This window comes from Polypterus senegalus, chromosome 14 (assembly GCF_016835505.1).
Source record: "Polypterus senegalus isolate Bchr_013 chromosome 14, ASM1683550v1, whole genome shotgun sequence".
Classification (NCBI taxonomy): domain Eukaryota; kingdom Metazoa; phylum Chordata; class Cladistia; order Polypteriformes; family Polypteridae; genus Polypterus; species Polypterus senegalus.
The window spans coordinates 78,760,765-78,785,813 of NC_053167.1; the positions used below are offsets into that span (position 1 = coordinate 78,760,765).

At 37.0% G+C, this 25,049-nt stretch overlaps 1 protein-coding gene across 1 annotated transcript in view; it reads right to left on the minus strand.

Moving 5' to 3' along the window:
* rnf2 (ring finger protein 2) overlaps positions 1-25,049 on the minus strand; it is a 44,878-nt gene that overhangs the window by 14,986 nt on the left and 4,843 nt on the right. Inside the window, exons 2-4 of the mRNA XM_039734554.1 lie at positions 20,674-20,773; positions 17,157-17,317; positions 1,656-1,871 (exon numbers count right to left, since the gene is read on the minus strand). Coding sequence (XP_039590488.1) covers positions 1,656-1,871; positions 17,157-17,317; positions 20,674-20,760 — 464 coding nt within the window. The 5' untranslated portion in view covers positions 20,761-20,773. The remainder of the gene's footprint in view (positions 1-1,655; positions 1,872-17,156; positions 17,318-20,673; positions 20,774-25,049) is intronic.

The window sequence follows — 25,049 nt, forward strand, 5'->3', positions numbered from 1 at the left end:
AAAGGAAATATGGAATTTGGTTTTATTTTACATAACCGTGGCAGAGATTCTTGGGCCTCTTGCGCTTTTTATTCAAAAACTGCAAATGTGTCTGCCGTAAACTTCCACCAATTAGTGGACACTGAACAGATGTTCCTTATTGATAGTTGGTCTTTTTATATTTAGAGTTTCCTTTCTTCTGCTTTTTTTGTTGATGCTGTTGTTCTTAAGATCACATTATTTATTATGATTGTTCCTTCTCTTTGGTTTTCTTTAGTCTGTAAGTGCAGCATTTTGAATGAGGCATAATGAAGATATACTTAATTACATTAATTCATCAAGTAGTACTAGGTTGTTGTACCGTGTTAGCCATTATAAATGTAGAGAAAAGCCAAGCAAAATGACACCTTTTATTGGCTAACTAAAAAGATTACAATATGCAAGCTTTCGAGGCAACACAGGCCCCTTCTTCACATCTTGCCTAAAGAAGGGGCCTGTGTTGCCTCGAAAGCTTGCATATTGTAATCTTTTTAGTTAGCCAATAAAAGGTGTCATTTTGCTTGGCATTTCTCTACATTAATTCATCAAAAAATAATCAAAATAAATCCAGGTTGTGTTAGTTCACAAAAGTGTTTCAAAATACACCATATTTTTGACAGCTCATAACCATTTTGTCCCAGATGTTTTTTTAAAACATTTTGACATTTTTACAGCCATTTTGTCCCAGATATTTCTAACACGTTTTTTTATTTCAGGTTTTCTGACACACATTACCATAAAAATGTAATCAAATGTATATATTTAGCAAATGTGTTATGTAATTTGGACATATGATGTATATTTGTGTATTCACCATATATAGATATTTTGAATGACAGACTTTGGGTTTTTTATATGTGGAATGTGCAATGCAAATGAGGAAAGAGTAAAGTTACTGTGAATTAAATGAAAGTAGCAGAAAATGTCTATAAATGGGACTGGGGAGTGAATGAAGAAATGTAAATTGTGTTAAACATATCCTTCTATATAAAAGCGGTCGGGATTGTCCTTCCGTCCCGTGAGTGCTACGCAGGCGCAGAGTTTCACACACACCCCGTCCATTTTGCAATGCACGATGGGATTTGTAGTTTCATTTTTCCAGGGAAAAGATGATGTTCTACTCCAGACTGTGTGATATCTTCTTCTTCTTTCTTACTATATAAAAGCGGTCGGGATTGTCCTTTCGTCCCATGAGTGGAAAGTGTAGTGGTATTCCGCTTATCAAAGACTTACTACTTGCAGTTTGCGGTACGAAGCGACATGATGTGAGTAGAGTTCTGGTGCTGCCATCGTTCCCTTGCTTTCCCTTATTCGCGATGTGCTGGCAAAATCAACAAAATTATGTCTCTGGAAATAATTAATGTTGATGGAGTACAAATGCCTCACCGTGTAGTAAATATCAGGGGGGTTCAAAAGGGTGACCTCAATATAGAAAAAAAGTTTCAATTTCATCACAAAAATAACAGAAACTACGAGTATTAAAGTAATACCGCTAAAATGCAATATAACCAAATGAATGAGTTTGTATAAAATACCAAATTGATCTACATATTGAATTGCCTTAAGAAGTGGTCAACTTAAAAGGCGGGTCAGCCTAGTAAGGAAATAAAAAGGAAAAACCAAAGCATCCATCTAACCGGTTCATGGCCTGTATTTTCAGGCCCTCTTCGATGCTGTGACTCAGAGCTTGCTGGTTGTTGTGTTTGCTGATACGTGCCAGGACACGTTCTTGATGGGCCTCATACTCATCCCGGCTTGGATAAATCTTACTTATTAGAGCATCAAAATTTGGATCAGGCCTCAGAGATCGCTTTGAAACCAACTTCTTTCGACATGTTGGACACTCCTTATTTCTGTTGAAGAAAAAAAAAAACTTGGTTATAACAAACAGGTTTATTGGCAAACAATATAATTTTTAATACATATTTAACTTCTAAAAAAAATACAAACTTACAAGCATCACTTACGGGTAAAATGAACTAACCATTACAAAGTGATGTTATCCCAGTATTACTAAAGCAAGTTAAATATAGTCATTGAGCACATTTACTTTTATTCTACAGCTATGCTTTCTTTTTTCTACTAGAGGTGAAGATTTATGGCAACTGCACTGAAAGTTCACTAATCAAAAGACAGTTCTCACTAGAGCCCATCCTCTCAGCTTTGATGGGCAAAAATGACAGTTTAAGTCTCAAGGCATATTTCATGTTGCATGTGGTGTTACTGAAATAAATAAATGAAGAAATAAGCAACAGAAATACTTTGTGACGCAGTTAATAACTGATACTCTGATATCTTGTTTTTTTATTTATTGTCACATTTCTTAAAAGGGTAACCCAAAAATTCTTGGAATTGGTCAATAACACAACAGTCGCATGTAGTTATAGACTATGCTACTAGGTATCATATGCTTATTGTCTTGTTAATTTGTTGAGAGGCATTTTGCTGGGATGATCGAGTATGCATTTCTGACATGACTTCTGTGATACATGTTGTTGTTTTTCTCCTTCTCCAAGCCAAACAAAAGTGTGTCAGGTCATACTGAACATCAAAACAATGATGATCATGTTTTTTACAGTTTGATAGACTTGTTAATTAACAGTTTGCCTGTTAACAGACTGTTAATCGTCAACATTACACTGAAATGCTGAGGTGTCTGCAGGAAAGCATCAGTTTTGGCACATGCAAAACTGCAGTTTGCACCATTGACAACGAAACTGCATGCACTGCATCAAAGAGTTTTTGACCTAAAACAATGTGGCTGTTGCTTTGCACCTTTGAATTAGCCAGATCTCGTTCCCTGTGACTTCTTTTTGTTCCTGAAATTAAAACTGAGACTGAAGGGAAAACAATTTACTATCATGGAAGAAACCCAGATAAAAGATTCGGCAGGCCCTAGACATGATAACAAAAGAGGAGTACAAGAAATATTTTCGGGAATGATAGAAATGCTGAGACAGGTGTATTACGTCTCAAGAGGAGTATTTTGATGGTGAATAAAATGGAATTGCTGTAAGTTGCAGAATGGTTTTATTTATTTATTAACAATTCCATGAATTTTTGGGTCTCCCCTAAGGCATGTACAGTGGTGTGAAAAACTATTTGCCCCCTTCCTGATTTCTTATTCTTTTGCATGTTTGTCACACAAAATGTTTCTGATCATCAAACACATTTAACCATTAGTCAAATATAACACAAGTAAACACAAAATGCAGTTTTTAAATGATGGTTTTTATTATTTAGGGAGAAAAAATCCAAACCTACATGGCCCTGTGTGAAAAAGTAATTGCCCCCTTGTTAAAAAATAACCTAACTGTGGTGTATCACACCTGAGTTCAATTTCCGTAGCCACCCCCAGGCCTGATTACTGCCACACCTGTTTCAATCAAGAAATCACTTAAATAGGAGCTGCCTGGCACAGAGAAGTAGACCAAAAGCACCTCAAATGCTAGACATCATGTCAAGATCCAAAGAAATTCAGGAACAAATGAGAACAGAAGTAATTGAGATCTATCAGTCTGGTAAAGGTTATAAAGCCATTTCTAAAGCTTTGGGACTCCAGCGAACCACAGTGAGAGCCATTATCCACAAATGGCAAAAACATGGAACAGTGGTGAACCTTCCCAGGAGTGGCCGGCCGACCAAAATAACCCCAAGAGAGCAGAGACGACTCATCTGAGAGGTCACAAAAGACCCCAGGACAACGTCTAAAGAACTGCAGGCCTCACTTGCCTCAATTAAGGTCAGTGTTCACGACTCCACCATAAGAAAGAGACTGGGCAAAACGGCCTGCATGGCAGATTTCCAAGGCGCAAACCACTGTTAAGCAAAAGAACATTAGGGCTTGTCTCAATTTTGCTAAGAAACATCTCAATGATTGCCAAGACTTTTGGGAAAATACCTTGTGGACTGATGAGACAAAAGTTGAACTTTTGGAAGGCAAATGTCCGTTACATCTGGCGTAAAAGGAACACAGCATTTCAGAAAAAGAACACCATACCAACAGTAAAATATGGTCGTGGTAGTGTGATGGTCTGGGGTTGTTTTGCTGCTTCAGGACCTGGAAGGCTTGCTGGGATAGATGGAACCATGAATTCTACTGTCTACCAAAAATCCTGAAGGAGAATGTCCGGCCATCTGTTCGTCAACTCAAGCTGAAGCGATCTTAGGTGCTGCAACAGGACAATGACCCAAAACACACCAGCAAATCCACCTCTGAATGGCTGAAGAAAAACAAAATGAAGACTTTGGAGTGGCCTAGTCAAAATCCTGACCTGAATCCAATTGAGATGCTATGGCATGACCTTAAAAAGGCGGTTCATGCTAGAAAACCCTCAAATAAAGCTGAATTACAACAATTCTGCAAAGATGAGTGGGCCAAAATTCCTCCAGAGCTGTAAAGACTCATTGCAAGTTATCGCAAACGCTTGATTGCAGTTATTGCTGCTAAGGGTGGCCCAACCAGTTATTAGGTTCAGGGGGCAATTACTTTTTCACACAGGGCCATGTAGGTTTGGATTTTTTCTCCCTAAATAATAAAAACCATCATTTAAAAACTGCATTTTGTGTTTATTTGTGTTATATTTGACTAATGGTTAAATGTGTTTGATGATCAGAAACATTTTGTGTGACAAACATGCAAAAGAATAAGAAATTAGGAAGGGGGCAAATAGTTTTTCACACCACTGTATATTTTGAATTAAATTTTTTCTGAACTATTCCTCCATAGTAAAGGGTCCTGTTCCCTGTGCATGTATCTTATATATAAATTACGGCACTATGAATCTTTGTTCACAGGAGCTCACACATGAAAGAAGTAGTATTTGTAATGAAGATTCATATTTTCTCCTCATTATTTATTTGTGATTACATTTATTTCGAGCAACTTACAAATAATCTGTAAAAATTGTCTTTTTTGGAAATGATTACGTTAATAATAACTAACAAAAGTATAAAGTAAAGCAGATGAAGCATAAGCTATAGTTAGTTCCATGTCTAAATGGAAGGGTAAAAAAAATCACAGCAGGTAGACAATAGAGCATGCTGGACTCAACTTTAAGGCAGGAAACCAGTGCAGTAGGTGCGAGCAGGTGGTCAAAGACTGACGTGTGAAACTAAACTAATCTGCCTTTCCTCTATACAGCTGAAGCAAAACATTACACCTTATTACTTCAGGTAATGGGAGTGGCACTTTGGCACAATAGTAGCATTGCTGCCTGGCAACATGTAGACTGGGGTTAAAATCCAGTGTGACATTTGCATGATCTCCCCTTGTTCACATGGGTTTCTTAAAGGGGGTCTGGTTTCATAGTCCAAAGAAATGCAGGTTAGGTGGATTGGTGATGCTAAAATGGCCCCTGATATATACGTGTGTGTGTTCAACCTATGACGGGGTGATGTCCTACCCAGGCATTACTGCTGTTTTGCTTCAAATGCATGCTGAAAGACGAATGGACTTAAGGCAATGTGTGCTGTGTCAGTAGTAAGTTAAGCAACAAACTGTATGTAAAACTATGTGCTGACAAAGGTACAGTAACTAAAATGTGCACTGCCAGAAGGACTGTTTAAAAAGGTGACGCTTTAATAACTAAAAAAATGCAACTCAGAAATGTAGCAGTTATTTTCCAACGTCTTTAATGGGGGAAAACAAGATGCCTAATAGTTCTAACATAAAACAGCATTAAATCGGAGATACAAGGGTGGTAGAATGAATTTGATGATGCCTTTAGTTCCAAGAGCAAAACCGGAGGGTGTAGGAAAATCTGTTCCAAAATACTCTGTGAATGTTGTGCGTTTAAGAGACAAAAGGCTATCAGTTTTACTAATGATTGACTGCACAGGCTAACCATTCAGAAATGTGAAAAGGCTGATATAGTATAGTAATGTGTGTGTCTGTGTTTGCCCTGTCATAAACTGGTGCCCTTTCTGGAGATTGTTCCTGCCTTGTGCTCTGTGCTTCCTGGGGAGAACTCCAACTTCCATGTGGTTATGCTTGGGGTACAGCCGGTTTGGAGGATGAATGAATGAACATTCACAGTACAAAACTTTAGGCAATTCTGACAATCTCAAATATTTACACAAGTGTGACAAACTTCTACAGGTGTTTCTTCCATGTCTAAGGCGGCAAATACACAAACCATAATATGTCTTATTTCTTAAACAGCTTTTCTTACACCTTGGCTTTGCACAAAAAAAATAAAGTAATTTTAGTTATTTATTACTTAGTAATATGTGATGAAAATGACTAGAAAAAGATAATATAATAATCAGTAACAGTGACTGATACATTTTCCTGCTTTCTGTCCATTGCTGCAAGAATTTGCTTCAGCCCCCTGAAATCTAATATTGGACTGTGTTTGATAACTTGTGTATTGGTATTTGAAAACAATTGAAAAATAGGAGCAAATAATAGCTAAACACATTTGGTTTTTTTCCAAAACATAATTATGCTTATTACTGGCAGCTCACAAAGTTATTATTAAAAATGCCATTTATAATCAACTCTGCCTCCTCTTGCAACAAAAAAATCAAGATGTACTTTAACACTAAGCTCCTTTGTCATCTTGAGTGCTTTGTCCTCAATTTAGCATATCTCTGCAATTTCTATTTAGTTTCAACAGCTTATCAGTAAACCGTACTAGACAATGATTTACAGATAAAACAATATTTATCAGTATTGTACACTTCCATGCATATACTGAAGGATGTGTGCAAGTTGGTAAAATGTCATCTGATGTTGCCAACCTGATTGACAGTAATCAACTGTGGTCCATGGCCGGCTTTTCATCCCGGCCAATACCCCCAGGCCACCAAATGGAGCTCTCGCTGCAGCATGGAGGTGCCCCAGATACCGGCAGTGAATCATGGACAATGGTGTTTTCCTCTACAGCCTTGCTGGATATCACAGGGGCCAACTGAGGACGCTGCAGGGAGGCCCAGAGAGTCGTTTGTGCCCCATAACCCGGAAGTGCGTCTTAGTCACAGCGAAAGGAGAGATGACGTACTTCCGGGGTGAAGAAAAGGACTTTTTATCTGACCCTGAAGTGATAACGAATCATAGACTGAAGGATGGGAAACACTCCCGGGTCAGGGACTATAAAAGACTCTATAGAACACCAGGACGTTGAGCTGAGCTGGGTGGAAGGGTGGCAACGTGTCTGCGAGGGTGGAGGATTGATTATTGTAGTATTGTGAATTTATTTAGTATTGTGGAGAGGAGGGTGCTTTGTGCACTGTTGATTAATAAAAAGTCAACTATTTGGACTTTCACCCGGTGTCTGATGTATTGTCCGAGGGTTTAAGGGAACGATAGCACCCCCAATCTGTCACACAGCCTTCTGGAAATTTAAATATAGTGGATTATCATTTGAAAGTGATTGTAAGCGGAGGACAGTCATGTTCAGTATGAACTGAATATTTCATTTTTAGACATTGAACAGTCAAGCTTTCAAAGTATGTTGTGGCAATCACAAGTCATTCTGGCTGGTGAGATATATGAAGATACAGGTGTTTCAACAGACATTGTTTTCAGAAGCAATGGATTATTTCACACTAATCTTTTAAGTGTATCCACAAATCCTAACATTAGCATTGACTGTCAAGTATGTATACTCTATTACACCAGCAGACAATACAACACTGCTACTCCACTGAACTCCAAAACCCTGTAAAATTCACCCAGTAGATTCAGTACAAGTGGCAGTATTAAGTTTGAATCTGCGATGATAACTAAGGCGATCAGCACAGACAGACATTTGTTTTATTCTTCCCTTAAGTTTCTCCTTTATCTCTGATAGTTGTCAAAGACAAATAGTTTAACAACTGAAAAAGCTTTAGGAGTAGAGAATGACACTTTTAAGTTTATGTTCTAATATGAAAATACTCACAATGTATATTGCTTATACAAACAGAGGCTTCTGGGCTACAGTATTATATAGTAATTTGATTAAAACACTTAAATTTAGACCAAACCTGCATATTTTTGAATGAAAATGATATCCCTATTAAATAATATTAAAAAGAATTCCCTGTATTCAGATATATCAAAATCAAAGAAAGCTTGATTACAGAAAAGGTTTGTATTACTTCAAACTGGATTTGTTAAAGGTAGACAAACCTTTGACGATTGTTTGATCTTGTCATATTCTAATAGGAGGCACTTTTTCTACTGTTCTATCTAAAACCTTTGTCATTTTGATTATATTGCAGAAATTAAAATTAAATCATTCACTAGCAGGATTTTTCTGTAGGCTGCAATGTTAAGAGAGTCTCAAGAGAGTATTCTTATATGAAAAGACCCCGATTGATGCCTGGCATAGAGTTTTAATTAATATGTATCTTCACTAACTTGCTCAAACATAACAAGCATTAACAGGACTTGTTTAATAGAGAGCTTTTCATAAAATTCCACAGGATAGACATTTGGACCTGGAGTGTTCCCACTTTTGAGCATCTTTGATTTTAACAAGTCTAATTTGTTTTTCAAGCTGTTTTACGAGCAGTGTGTTAACTTGCGGCAATTCTGTTTTTACACTGAGGTGTATAGAGACACATACTACTCCTTATATGTGCTTTTATTTTCACTAACTTTGATTTCAACTACAGACTATCCACAGACGTTATGTTCCTGAAAAATCAAGAAATACAGAAAACGCAGATACCAAAGCATTGATCCTACGGGAAAAATAGGGTAAGGTTCCAGAACATTGGCTTGGGGAGAGGACCAGCAGGGGGAGATGGGGGTCAGGCGGATACACTGTCTCCCTGCTTTCTGCCCTCGAGGCTTGGTGATGATCCTGCCACAGGTTCATCTGTGAAAACCTTGTTACGACTTTAAGTTCCTCTTTAGTCAAGTTCAGTCGCCTTTTAGGTACTCCCCCAGAGGGGGAGATTGACCACAGCTTTCATTTTGGTGAAAGTACTCCATTGGTGTCACAAAATGGGTTATACTTCTGTAATAACGAATAAGCAAATCCACAAGAACAGAAACTGGATATTAAGGATTTACTATACTCTTGTGCTCCACACTTTCTTATTGTGCATAATGCTAAAATTTTACTAGACTTTTTAATGCTCACAGTATGAGTTTTGTGACTCATAAATGCTCTGTTTCTAATCACAATCATAAATTCTGTTTGAAAAGATAACTTTTCGTAGAGTTTATCATTAATTGAGTTTGCATATTCTTGGTCAGCGTCAGTCATAGAAATCTCATTACTTCTGATGTTTTAGAGTTTACTGTTTATTTCATGTGATACATATGAAGTATTGTGTCCCCTCTGATATACTTTCAGCATTTTCCAATTTATTCTTCAAATACCTCTGAGCACGTACTAGTCTTGATTAAAAACATCAATTTATGTAGAAATTAATTTAATAAAATCTTCATCTGTTACGGTTTAGCGAGGGCTTTTTAAATTTTTGGGGACTTATCAAATCTTATCACTTTTGTCTATGCAGGTAACAAGGTTGAATTTCAGGATTAGGCATACTTGGTTTCCAGGTCTCACTAGAGTTTTATAAAAATACTTGCCATTGTAAACTTATGGCAACTGATATTGTGAATTAACACAAATTAGCTATTAATTCTTTACAATCCAAATTCGAAGAATATTTGATAATCATAATTATTGTGTTTAGTTTCTTAAACATCATAATATCTATTAGGATCTAATATCTTGTTAACTACAAAGGGGATTATTTGCAAGAATTTCCAGTCCTTGATCTTTTATATTGAAATCAGTCCTCTGCAAAATTAATATATCTGATGACAATTAGATTAATATAAAAAAAACTTTTTACTCAGATTCATGATTGAGAGATTTAACATTCCAGTTCACAAAGGTCGATGTATGTATAAAAATTTGTACAGTTTTTCTATTTTTTAGAATTCATCTTTTGAAATGGAAGAAGAAAAATAAAAGCTCTTTGAAATGTTTAATTTGGCTAAATATTTAATCTGTGGTGGGCTGGCGCCCTGCCGGGGTTTGTTCCTGCCTTGCACCCTGTGCTGGCTGGGATTGGCTCCAGCAGACCCCCGTGACCCTGTATTAGGATATAGCGGGTTGGGCACTGACTGACCAACTAAATTCTTAATTCCCTCAACCAAACCCTGCCATAAATAATGCATTTAGCAAATTCCCTCAATAAGAATGTGGGTAATGAATAAGTTTGTATATAACCTGTTCTCTTGCCTCGCCAAATGATGCTAAGACCAAACCCTTCTGAGTCCCTATCCACTAACATATTCTGAAACACAGCCTACCCAAAAGACATAGTTTTGTTTTGACAGCCATGAGTAGTGAACTGTTAAAAATAACACACTTATTATCATTTAATACACTCAACCTTAGTTGCGTTTTGTCAAACTTTTTTTTGTGCCTACTATAAGGATATATGAAAACTTTTTGAGAATATGAAAAAATATATTCTTTTGTGTTGATATTGCCTTGTGGGGTGAAAAGTGGATACTGTTACAGTCAATCCTAAAGATCCTCTGATTAAGACACACAACTACCTTGATACCAGTCAAAAGTAAGAAAGTAAGTTAAAGTTTGGCAATTTTGCTGAGATATCGTAAAAAAATTAATAGAAACTGAATAGACTCTGAAATAAGTAAATTATTCTCCAATATAAACCGCAGCCTTTTGTGGTTTATTAAATGCACAAGGCTATATCACAACTGCAATTTTAATTTGACTAATTGTGCGATTTAATTTGATTAATTGTGTGATAAATCATAACTTATATTGTTGTGCTCGACAAAGACTATTTTCACATTCAACAGCTACTGTACGTTTGACTAAGCCCTTAAAGTCTCAAGGTCTTCTCAGGTGGTGAAAATGACTTCCCTACTGCTCAACTATAGCTGCATTCACATGCTGTCTGACTATTTGGAGCAATACGTTTGACATTTCGCCTTACCGCTTCAGTCTCGTTTCCGGTCAGCCTACTCAGAGAAACGCAAGGTCGCTGCTTACCTGTTACTTGGTCTACAAAAAACTAAAGCAATTATAGATAAAGAACATTTTTCCTGGAAATATAGAGCAAAATAAATGCATTAAATATGTATCAATTCTCCCCAAATGCAATTTGAACAAAAAAATGTAATTTGTGTTTGATCAGGTTTTATAGTTTATTTTATTTGACTAAAGTCAGAGGTTAGAATTACATTGCAACTCGGACATTTTGGGTACCTTTTTCCAACTTGTAGCTCTGAGTTTATTGAATTTCTGACTCGGAAACTCTGATTTACTGTCTGTACAAGAGCACAAAAGCGCAGCATTTGTTGTCATTCTTTTTAGTTCAGAGACAAACTTGTGTAAACACATGTGAATTCCATTTGATTCATTTAAACTTATGTTTGACCCCCCCATCTTCTGAAGCTAACTATCTAGCTGTTTGGAAATTTTAATTCACTGTTATGTGCAGCTTTTGAGATTCTACACCTTTGGATTGATACTATAACACTGAGAAGTCACACCAAATCAAACAATATTCAGAAAATGACAGTACAATTTCAATCACTAACAAAATGCTATGTTAGCAATAGCTGAGGTGCTTCAGAGAAACTGATACTTTATTTGTGTGCACTAAGGGGGAAAAAATCAATGACTAGGTATATTATGTCTCATTAATAGAATAGTCATAGATACTGCATTTACATAATTCTAATCCTAAAAGACCTGTCCATGGAAAAATGAATATCTGATTCATTAATTCTGTTTGCATACATTTTTATAGTATTGGTTTGATCATAAAACAGGGAACACCAGGCAGGAATCATTATGGATGGGACACTAGTCCATCACATTGTACACTCAATGTCAGAAACACTCTCATAGTATCCATTTCAGAACATGAAGAAAACTGATATCCTATGAAGAAATGCATGAATAAAATGTACACCATACTGAAGGCAACCTAGCTGCAAATCTAAACCTGGTCTAAACACACTGAGGTACATGGAGGAAAATGGGAAAACAATGAACATGTTTCAAGTATCTATTGAGTCTTCCAGGCCAGAAATTTTATACTGTGGATTGTCACTAATTCATAGTCCCTAAAGAAATTGTATTACATTCTGTTGTGAACTCTCCCATAAAGAAAATAAAATGATTGGCTGATATATGCCTATAGGACAGGACAAACCCAAGTTACAATAATAAGCCCTTTTCACACTTGTACTCCAGCTGGGATTATAATGACCTTTTTTGCAACCCAAGTGGTAAACTGGCAGTGTTAAATTTCAAATTGCGTTTTAAAAACCAAATTTACTCTCTATCAAATAAGTGCATGTGGTATTTCAACTAGTGCTGTAAACGGAGAAAATAGTCTCCTAATTTTAAAATGATTACTTACTGATTGTTTCCAGTGTATTATTAGTACGACACAAGTACAACTATTAATTGTATGATCCATTAGGGAAAAAAAGGCTACAACATAAACTAAAAACAAAAATTTTATTACATGCGGAAGTAAAACTGGTCGGTGTCCATCCACTATTTTTTGTATCACCAAATCGGGTCAATAAAATATATATTATTTGGATAGAAATATAAGTGGATTGTCACATAATCTAGAATCAATTGAATCATTACAGGGGGAATTGGACAGCATTCAGGCTTGGGCAGATTTGTGACAGATGAAATTTAATATAAAAGTAAATAGTACTAGGGTGTTATACTGTGTTAGCCATTATGGATGTAATGAGAAGTCAAGCCAATTGACACCATTTATTGGATAACTAAAAACATTACAATATGCAAGCTTTTGAGGAAACTCAGGCCCCTTCTTCATATAATGTAATGTTTGAATACATGATGGGAGGTCTGAAAATCAAAAGTACACCTTGAGACAAATTTAGGAGTTGTGTAGATTATCAACTGCCAGACAGTGTTCAGAAGCCATTAAGAAGGTTAAGTCAAAGGAGGTTATGCACTGCCTTATCTGGAGTATTGTGTACATTTGTGGTCTCCAGGCTATAAAAAGGGACATACTGTAGCAGCGATGGATAACATCCAAAGATGAGCAACAAGGCTGATTCTAGTGCTACAGTGCATGCATTATGAGGCATTTTGAGTTTAAGGAAAAGGAGATTAAGAGACAATATGACTGAAATATTCAAAATTATGAAAAGAATTAGTTAAAAGGAATTGAACCAGAACACCAGGACAAAGTTGAAAACTTAAGGGTAAATTTCACACAAACATTAGGAAGTTTCTCTTTACACTGAGAACCAATGACACAAGCAACAAGCTAAGAAGTAGTGTGGCTGACAGTGGGACTTTAGGGACTTTCAAAACTAGACTTGATGTTGTTTTAGATGATTGTCTAGATTGTGCTAATGTTCTAAAATGAGCAACACTGTGTTCAAGACATAATACAGCAGATGAAAATGAGAACCTAAAGCAAGCAGCTAAAAGTTCTAAAATTATTTAGTTGCAAAAAAAATCTTTCCAGGATGTATAATAAGCTCTGATCTTGGTTCTTCCCACAACATTTCCGGAGGATCTTAGAGAGGAGAGGTTGGGAGCATGCGCTGCACCCATCACACAATGAACTACCCAGATTTGGGACCCAAGTGCAGCCTGCGTAATACATGATACCTCAGGACCACACTGGAACAGTTTGAGTGTTTTTTTTATTAAATGCTGGCTGGAGACCCAATCCTGCCACCAACCCTCAAGTTTCCCTGCAAGTTGGAGGATCAGCTTGCAGGGCTGGATGCTGATTAACGTCATACCCAATTGCTGGCTAAGGGCCTTGGTCAAGGACCCAACGGGAGTACAGTCACTTCTGCCTTTTGCCGGATTCTAACCCACAGAAACAGGAGTATGATAAATAAATCTAAATGTAGAAAAGAGCTGTAGAGAATAAGGAATAGTAACATCTAAAGTATAAGAGAGACTGAAAAATTAAGGTCCCCAAAGAAATGGCAGAAAAGCAGTACCAGAAGATATGAAAAGGGAACTGGGAACTTAAAGAAAACAATTTACAAAATTGGATCAAAAGGTTAACACATTAAAAGGCAATTTCATGGGGTTTGTGCACATTTTATGAACAATTTTATACTGACAGAATTAATTGGGATTTTTGAAGCAATTTTTGACTGCACTGAAAATTTTTTTATCCCAGTTCAAGAAAAAGGAGAATGGCAATTCTGAATCACAGTGAGACAGAAAGAGTTTTCTAGCCTGTGTTACAAAGATGGCCGTACAACACAGGAAGTTTAAATATAAAAATAGATGTAGAAACAAAGTTGTGAAAGAGGTGAGATGAAATAGGGGAATGTAAAAAGATTCTGCATGTTTCCGATTAGCTTTAGCTGTAGAGGTAATAAAAATGTAGAGGAAGACACTGAAATTTTGGAGCAAAGATCATGGAATGATAGGGCGACCCTTTCCCCAAAAAGGTTGTTGAATGCATGGACACCTAGGGTGGACCAGTGTGGAAAAGAGATGAGATGCTCACCAGTATTAAGGCCAAATTGTGCAAGATAGGAGTCTGAGTCCAACATCTCTGCATTAAACCCAAGTATGACTTAAATGTTTTTTTATGGTTCTTTTATGTTCATGTTTTGCATACAGCAATTATTGCCATATATTATGTTCCCCAACTACATAAGTTCATTTGTGATATACAATTAAAAAATAAGAAGTTAAAAAGATTAAACATGTAATAGAGCAGGACACCTGGTTTAAAAAACAATACACTGCGTGCACAATTATTAGGCAAGTTGTATTTTTGAGGATTAATTTTAATATGGAACAAGCACAGTGCTATCAGTCAATCCAAAATGTTAATAAACCTGAAACCTGAATGTTTCACAACGGAAATGTGAGTGTGAACATCATCAGGGGAATACATAAGTGCGCACAATTATTAGGCAACTATTAGTGTGCAGATTTATTATGCAACTAAAGGAAAAATGAAAATTTTCCCATCTCACTTGTTTATTTTCATCTGTTATAGTGAGAATAATAAACAAACACCTCAAAATTTACAAATAAACATCTCTGACATTTCAAAAAAAATAAATCAATCAATCAATGACCAATATAGCCACCCTTCTTTCCAATAACAGTCATAAGCCTTTCCATTCATGGAGTCTGTCAGTTTCTTGATCTGTTGACGATCAGCTTTTTGTGGAGCAGTGACTACAGCCTCCCAGACACTCTTCAGAAGGTGTATTGTTTTTCTCCCCCGTAAATCTAGCGTTTAAGAATTGCCCACAAGTTCTCGATAGGGTTTAGGTCAGATGAGGAAGGGGGCCATGTCATTATTCCTTCATCTTTAAGGCCTTTACTGGCTGGCCACGCAGTGGAGAACTTCGATGCAAGTGATGCAGCATTGGCCTGCATAAAAATCATGGTCTTCTTCCTGTATCACTGTTTGAAGAAGGTGTCTTCGAAAAACTGGCAGTAGGTTTGGGAGTTGATTTTGAGTTCATCTTCAATGCAAAAGGTCCAACTAGCTCATCTTTAAAAATACCAGCTCATACCAGTACCCCACCTCCACGTTGGAGTGGAGCTCTGTGCCCATTACTGATCCACAGGTCCATCCATCTGGTCCATCAAGAGTCACTCTCATCTCATCGGTCCATAAAACCTTTGAAAAAAATCTGTCTTCAGATATTTTTTGGCCCAGTTTTGACGTTTCAACTTATGTTTCTTGTTCAGTGGTGGTTGGGTTTCAGCCCTCCTTACCTTGGCCATGTCTTTGAGCACTGAACACCTTGTACTTCTGGCCACTCCAGGTAGGTTGCAGCTCTGGAATATGAAAGTACTGGAGGATAATGGGTTCCTGGTAGCTTCACGTTTGATTCTTCTCAAATCTTTGGCAGCTAATTTGCGTCTTTTGTTCTCAACACGTTTCTTGCAACCCTGTTGACTATTTGCAACAAAATGTTTGATGGTTCTGTGATCACACACCAATATCTTAGCAATTCCAAAAGTGCTGCATCCCTCTGAAAGACTTTTTACAATTTTTGACTTTTCAGAGTCAGTTAAATCTCTTTTTTGGCCTATTTTGCCCGAGGAAAACTAGCTGCCTAATAATTCTGCACACCTTGATATAGGGTGTTGATCTCCTTAGGCCACACCCTCCCTCATTACACAAATACACATCACCTGACGTGCTTAAATCCAATAAGCATTCAAGTTAATACAGCTTGGAGTTGGAATATACGCATAAAAATGATGATATGGTCAAAATACTCACTTGCCTAATAATTGTGCACACAGTGTAAAGACAAGAACTAATTACTTCACTTGCTTCCCAAACTTTTTACCGAACCAAAAGAGTATTGAAAGCTTTTGACTATTGTATAAAATCAGAAACTGGAAACCTACTTTTACAACAATCATCATATACTGTGTTTCTGAGGTCAGTCACCCTTCAGGGGAAGACTTCAAAGAGGGTGCAGAGCTAAGTACCCAGGGGTTCACATGAACAACAAACTGGGCTGGTCTGACAACACAGTGACAATGGACAAGATGGGCCAGAGCAGTATGTACTTGCTAAGGAGACTCCAATCTTTTGATCTATGCAATAAACTTCTGGAAATGTTCTACCAGTCCAGAGTAACCAGTGTGGCATTTTAGGCTGCAGTCACCTGGGGAAGCAACTTGGTCTCATAAGCTCAATGCCCTAGCAGACTTACCAGGAAAGCTTGTCTTATCACAGGGCGAACTGTGGAGACAGCTGTTGTGAAAAACAGGATGATGACCAAATTGGGTGCCAACATGAAAAATCCCCTTCATCCTCTCCAGGAGGTGCTCTCTTGGAGCACTTTTAGCCACAGGCTCATTTCACCACAGTGTGCTATTAGGCAATTCGATGCTTCCACTCAATATATGTATTAAGCTTGTTTTTATTTATTTATCGACTGATTGATTAATCGGGTGTATTATCTGCCCCGTGAGTCATAATCCTTGGGTTTTTTTTTTTTTTGTTTCCTCTGCTGTATCCATCTGAATGTCCTCAAGGGATTAATAAAGTTTATCTAGCCTAATATTCCTTAACTAGAGAAATGCAGAAACTAAAAACATACATTTACAGAATTTATAGCACATTTGTCTTGTACAATGTGCCTTTGACGGTATAGAAATACATTAAATCAAGAACCAATGACGTACCCGCTGCGCAAAGCTGTGATGATACAGTCAGCACAGAAACGGTGCAAACACTCTTTTGTGGTCATGGTATTTTTTAACATATCCAGGCATATGGGACACATCAGCTCGCTGTGCAAGCTTCTTGGAGACACTGCAATTTCCAATCCATCTGTAATGGCTTCCTGCCAAAAAAAAAAAAAAAAAAGTTTAGTGAGGAAAATGTATTTAACTCAATTTAGAAAAAATGTTTAATTCAACAGCAGGCTGCTGAGTTACCTTGACAATCTGTGCAAAATAACCAGTAAAATACCAGAAAGTATAGAAACAATAAAAACAAAACTAGTATGTGACAACACTGTGATATACTTAGTATTTTATGTCCAGGGCCAAATGGCAAAAGAGAGGAAAACTGGAACCTGGAATGACTGTGGAAAGTTTTATTTAAATTCTAGTGTTTCCAGGCCAGCACGTTCCTCTCTGGGCAATAATGAGGTTTATAAATGACAAATACATCCAACTGCGCACAATTCGAAAGGAACAACCCAGAAGCATTTTGTAAGTCACAGTATCTTTTTACAAACGTTTTGGCTCTACAATTCTCTTATTATTTGAGATTACTGAGATAGATAGAGAGATATCTATCTATCTGTCTCTCTCTCTGTCTCAGGACTGAGGGGCAGTAAAACAACAAGGGAGGCAGACACAAAAGTGAGAAATGCAAAAACTGTTGTTATTGCACAAAACTCGAACTTACTCTGCAACAATCTCATAAAGTCACTTGAAAATAAATATTTCAATAAATAAGTAAAAAATACTGAATAATTTTAATTGAAAAAACATATTAAAAAAGCAATTGCACACACCCATAAAAATCTAAAAAAAAAAAAAGGGATCAGTTCAAGACTCTAAAGTGCTCAGCCCTGGTATCTCGGAAAAAATCCTAATCTCTGTTCCTCCATCTGTAAACTTAAGATAGAAAACTGGCTTCTCCTTGGTGAAAACAGGACTAAGAGCCTACCCACAAAATAAGTTGCCCTGTAGCAATGTTAAGTCTCTACTCATGCATGCAAGCTTCAGTTGACCTCTCCAGATACCAGACTACAATGACCTCTGCACATCTCCAACTTTTATCATGTGCCAGAATGCCTCTGGCTGGAGTCTACCATCCCCCATCCTGGTTATATGCCCAACCTCAACCCTATCTGTGTGAGCTGCATGCCTTGCTGGCACCCTGTTGTCCATGTCATCTGCTGTCTACACCGCTTTGCTGCTTTCAAAACTCTTCACAGGCAATTTTGCTTCACTGCAGCACTGCACTTTAACAACCTTGCATACACCACGAAAGCACACCAAGAGGAAGCTGACAGTTTGTGGGTATGCATGTACATTTGATGGATGTATGGATACGCCTATCACATTATCCACTCTAAACATAACACCCCCAAACCCCCCCCCGACACAAGAACAGAAAAACTGGGCCTCTCCCCGTGTGCATTTGAAAAACTAGTCAGTGCATATTATACAACAGTACATTTTAAAGGTGACAGTGCTAGCCAAATCCCCTAATAAAAATTAAAATAAGTTTCCTTTAAAACACTGTTCACCTCACAGTATCGGAACGATAGACAAAAGTGAAAGCACACCTATTCGTTTTCAAGAGTTTAGCCAAAAGCATCCACATATGTGTCACGTTCCATAGGAACTTGCGCTAACTAACTGAGCTGTTACAGTGGCAACGGGACTCAATGGGTTCCACAAAAGAATTATGTTATTTATTCACTTTGAAGACCCAAAACCCTGTAGGCTCGATAGGAGAGAAGCCGAGACACCTGTGAATGACACAAAACACCCACGAAAGATCTCTAGAACACTTAGAAATTTTCAGAAAGTAGAACCTCTGCCACACTACTGCACTCTGCCTGCACTCAGACAAACCCTTGTAGTGCACCTGCAGAGTCATAAATATATTATGTAATATCTGTATCTGCCCGTCTAATCAACTGACCTTAGTCAAGTGGTTAATTGTTACAAAGTAAAAGGCAGAATTGTCTTGGGAAGTAACATAATTTTTGTTGTTGCCCTTTATGTGCTTCTGCAACAGTATTTAAAACACTTGGCCAGTGTTCTCTGAATCAATAGCAAAAGTTGCTCATACCTCTCTACCTCCATGGTTATCTCCTTCCAAGATACACTATGGAGAGTAAGAACTGTGGTGGTACTGGAGCCACCCAATAAAGTAGTTTTAGGAAAGGCATGGCCTGAAGTTAATAGTACAAGTAGAACACTGCATTAGGTGAAAGCAGAAAGCCCTGTGTGTGCTGTGTTGAGCCAGACTGAACAGTCTGGGATCCCATCCTCCTCTTCAGACCCTGCCCTGCTTCCTACTATGCCAGATCTTCTTTGTTAGTGTGCAAAACAGTACAGCACCCCTGGCTGTGCAAAAGGAAATTGCAGTTTATTCGGCTGGCCAGCTAATTCAAGCTGGAACAGTGGAATGATGATTTCCTCATGCATACCTCAAATGCTGTTATCTCTGTAAACGGATCAAGTACACATAGACATTATTTCACAGTGACCACATTTTGTAATACATGATAGCTTGTTGTATTGAGTGGTGGATAAATAAGGTGAAAAACATCACCAGCTAGTAGTTTGCATCATTACCAAAATTAAATATATAACTGGCTCATAGACATTTTTGTGGGAGGTTTAATGCACTCTAGAATTTTTATAACAGATTTTTCTGGCCTGGGATCAATGAGGAAGTTAGGTACCATGGCACATCCTGTTCAGATTGTCAGGTGCACCAGATCCATCGATTCCACTGTACCTGACTTTTTGATAGATATCCCACTTGAACGCATGGCAATAAATATCATGGGTCCTTGAGGTCATCAGTATATATTGTATTATTGTTGTATGCACCACCTGATATTCCAATGCTATCCTGCTTTGGGTAGCCAACTTAAAGCCATTGGTCTGGGGAGCTTGAAGGAGTGTTTGCACAGATCAAGGCACACCCTTCATGCCAGGCATGATCAAACAGGCAGCTAAACATCTATACACCAAGCAGATCAATGCATCTGTTTAGCATCTGAAAACAGATGTGTTGGTAGAATGTTTGTTTTAATCGGACTATCAAACAGATGCTTTGCAAAATTGTACAGCAAGATGAGTGGGATTGGTATCCAGTAATCCTCTGGGTGCTGTTTGCCTAACATGATACAGTACCACATAAGTATACAGGGTTTCTGCATTTGACCAGGTACATTTTTTGAATATTTCAATTTTTTGTCTTATTAAAAAGGATTATTATTGTCACTAAAATGCATGTCTTGCAGAATAGTGCTATTCACTAATAAGAAGTGGAGTTCTAAGGAGGAATTTGTCTTGGAGCCAAACAACACATGAACCATTTACAGGCACAGCTTTACCATACATTGGGCTTATCTGTTTTGTCACTTCTAAATATATATATATATATATACATACTGTATATCAGAGAATATATTAGACTGCACAAAGGAATAAAGCTTACCTGAGGCGTCCTTTGTAACTCATATAAACTGAGTTCCCACGTCTTACTTAGTGGCTGGATCCCATTAGACTGCACAGTCTGAGTCATAATTTCAAAAATGCTGATGGAGCGTAAAACAAAGCCATGAAAAAAAAAAAAAGATTTAAAATTAAATATACATATCATTAAAGAAATCATAGTAATTAATTATTATATTAAGTATTTTCCAAAATACCAAAGATATATATGCTTGCATCTTTTTAGTGTGTTTCAATTTAACTTTTTTTTGGCCATGAACACTTTAAGACTATATAGCTCTTTAGAAAAGGAAACTTTTTATGAGTAAAACTAGATGTTTTTGGCCTTTCTGTCCATGTGGGCTTTTGCGTGTAATTTTCAAAACTTTAATCAGCTGGGTGGTTAAAGCACAAATAAAACAATGCAAAGAGCAGATTATTTTGAACACTTTCCTTATACACGTCAACAATCACCTTTTGTATCTTGCACAACTTCACTTTCATGCACACTTTCTTATATTGACACTGTGCTCCGTATTTATTTGTAGATATAAATAAGATTTTTTTTTTTTAAGCAAAGGTTCATAATACTGACAAATGCCTCTTTTACTTAACAGTGGCTGGTCCTAACATGGCAATCAGCACTCCAAGTTCTGCTTTCTTCCACTTATTATAAGGAAGTCAGTTTGAAATCGCTGGCTGCTAAGATTTGTGTGAAATATATGTGATGTGAAGCAGTCCAGGAACATGTTATGCTGATTTCTTTGTCACATCTTACTTTTTTATTATAACAAGTATTAATTCTTTAGCACTTCTTTTCATCTCCCGCTTTCTCACAACATGCACTTTTGACTGTTGTGCATTCTAGCCTCTGAATTATTAGCATGTTACGGTAGAGCACTAAAGTGTGTAACTTTACCCATGGAACACTTTATTCTCAAGGAAGTATGAAATATTAAGTTCTTCTTTTAAACTGTTAAGGACTTGCAAAAAGGACAGAAAGTCAGTGTGAATGATGAGTATGATGCTATCTCTTTACCTGTTGAAAACTTATCCCATACAAAAGGAAGCTTTTCAATGTCATCAGTTTTTTTAAAATAACATCCACCTCCTTTTTTTTACATCCCTGACCTGAATTATCAAAAATTTGCAGTATGAACACTGGCCACTGAACCACCTGACCACATTGTTTCAACAAGTCAACAGGAAATAGCTGGATTCAATCTAAACAGGAAATTTATGAATATGTTTCTTTTACTGGATTGCATGCAGCACACTATTCTGCTTGGCTGTGTGATTGAGACCTGCATACTGGTATATTTGCTTTTTTTGTCTTACATCTAGTTCTGCTGGAATAATAATTCTACTTATTTTTATAAAGTTAAATAAGAATTACAATATGTTACTTGTTACTTTATTAAATAATCTCTCTCTATGTAATATATGTTACTTTTAAAGTGTCACCCATAAAGCTGCTCCCAAAATTGTGCTGTGAACCTAAGTACAGTACATTCAGCTCATCAACTTAAATGTATCTATTTCTTAAATAGTGGCCTACTTAGGGTTACATTTTGTTTTTCAAAATAACAAGTAAAAAGTGTTGCATTTTTTTGGTTTGAAAAATTACATATTTATTAAATCTGATCTTTTCAATGTAAAATGTGCAAACACTAAAAGTAGAAAGAATGTATAATAATGATACAAATAATAGTAATAAAAATAATACTAATACCATATATACTGTCAAATTGTGTTGTTTGTGTGATATATCTTGAAGCACGGTGAAATGCACAATTCAACATCACAGTCGGGACAATAGTAGCATGATTCCTTGCGGATTTCCGTTCCAGACTGATCATCTTTTGAACCACACACTTCACATGTGCAATTGACATGAGCGTCACTTTCAGATTCATCAGAATCACTTTCGATTTCACTATCCGTTTCAATTTCACTACCTGATGGCAGATTCACTTTGTCATCACTGTCAAAAGTATGCAACACCTGGGCTGCTGAAAAACGTTTCTTACAAGATGCCATTATGAGGCTAGGGAAAGACGTGTCTGCACTGTTGCCTGGGTAACACTCGGGCCTATCGCTTGAGCAAGACACACCTACATCGTTTTCCGAGCGACACTAGGCACTAATGCTATTGGCACTTTTGCAGCCTAAGTAATCCACATGTCTGACGCTTACGCAAGACGCATCTAAACAGTTGCCTGAGTGATGCTCGGGACTAACACTTTTACCACTGTTTTTATAGCCCCAGTGACGCTTGGGTCTAACACTAAGGAGGTTAAGATAGATTATTTGAAAAAAGAGAAGGAATAATGTGATCACCCAAGCATTTCCCTCAGAATATTTATCTTTGTGGGCATTTACACCATTTTCTACGTTTGGCTGCTAGATGCATATGTGAAGTAAAGTTATGCGTAGTCTACTATGAAATACTTCCATCCATCCATTATCCAACCTGCTATATCTGAGCTACAGGGTCACAGAGGTCTGCTGGAGCCAATCCCAGCCAACACCGGGCGCAACGCAGGAAACAAACACCGGGCAGGGCGCCAGCCCACCGCATACTATGAAATCCTTAAGTGTAACTGGGTTACTCTCAGAGAAACCTATGTATGTTATCCCGGTTTCACAAACACCCATATCCTGGTTTTTCTAACCGAAATAAAAGCATACATGCCATTTTTGAAAACTGGTTTATATACATTACTAAATTATTAAAATGCATGTAAATGCACTCACTGTTTTAGAAATCTTGTTTTATTTATACATCTTTGTGTATGTATGAACATTATTATATACAGTATTTACCATGCTTTGTAAACAAAAACATTATCATGCAAATAAAGCCTGCTTTATACTGTAAATAAATACATGGTTTAAGTCCGCAAACTAATTCTGCACTTTTGATCAACCATAGCATATCCCAGTTTTTTTTTACATTATCTATCCATACTGGACTGCACTGAACATCTGTCCCATACATTTCTACCACCTGCTTAGGAGTTTCTCTCTTTATATTTGCAGCTTCTAGAATTAAGATGAGAGAAGTATTCAGAAATTAGTAGGGTAGCATCCTGAACAAATGTGTATGGCTTATATTACTAATATTACTATTATTTTCTGTCCCCCCTGGCCATTGAACCTTACTCTTATTCTATGTTAATTAATGTTGACTTATTTTATTTTCTTATTGTGTCTTTTATTTTTCTATTCTTTATTATGTAAAGCACTTTGAGCTACTGTTTGTATGAAAATGTGCTATATAAATAAATGTTGTTGTTGTTGTTATCACAGTATTTGTGGTTGATTGGTATGAAGTCGATAGGATTCTGTCTGCTTTTTTTTTTTGTTTGTTTTTTTCAACAAGACTTTTAATAAGGTCTTCCTTATTTATGCTAATTGTAAAAGTTCAAGCATAAAATTGCATCATGGGAGGCTCTTCTAAAGTACAAGTCAAGGAAGGTTACATTAAAGTTATCTAACTCACTGGTAAGGCCGTTACTGGTATACTGTATACAGTTTTGGTCTTCATATTAAAAAAACAATGTAGCAGTGCTAGAGAAATTTCAGAGGAGAGTGACTAGCCTAATTCTGGGTCCGAGAGGATGAGCTATGAGGAAAGACTGAAAGAGTTAAACCTTTTCAGTTTAAGCAAGCAGAGATTAAGTGGAGATATGACTGAAGTGCTTAAAATTTTGAAGGGAATTAGTGCAGTGGATCTCAAGTGGTTACTTTAAAATCAGTTTTTGGTACTTGTGTGTTATAACCCCGCCACAGGCAAGAGAAAAGCCTCATCATTTTTTACATTTGTTTATTTACAAAACACGAATATGTGAAAATTGATATTTAATTACTTTTGAAACATTACTTCTGTCGCAAAGTTTCTAATATTGTTAAGTATAACATCGAAAGGGTCATTGCAGTCGGAGGTTCTACGCATGAGTGAATGGAGAAGCACTATCTGGGTTAAGTGGTTGGGTTATAACACACGAGTACCCAATTTTTCAACAAAACACACAGGAACATGGCTGAAAACCTGTTAAGGGCAGATTTCACACAGATGTTTGAAAGTTTTTGTTCAACAAAGACTCACAGATACATGGAATAAATTACCAAGTAATGTCGTTGAGGCTAGGACTTTAGGGTCCTTCAAATCTCATGTTATTTTAAACACTAGAGGTGAATATGATGGATGAGCTAGCTGGTCTGAAATGCCTGTTCTCAAAATATCAGGGTGGCTGTAATCAGTGCGTTTGTTCTTACATTGCAAATGGAAAAGCTCACAGCTATTTCATTGTCTTCACAGATTTATATAGATGAATAGTAGCTATGATTTACAGTCTGTTTAAATTGCTCTTCAAT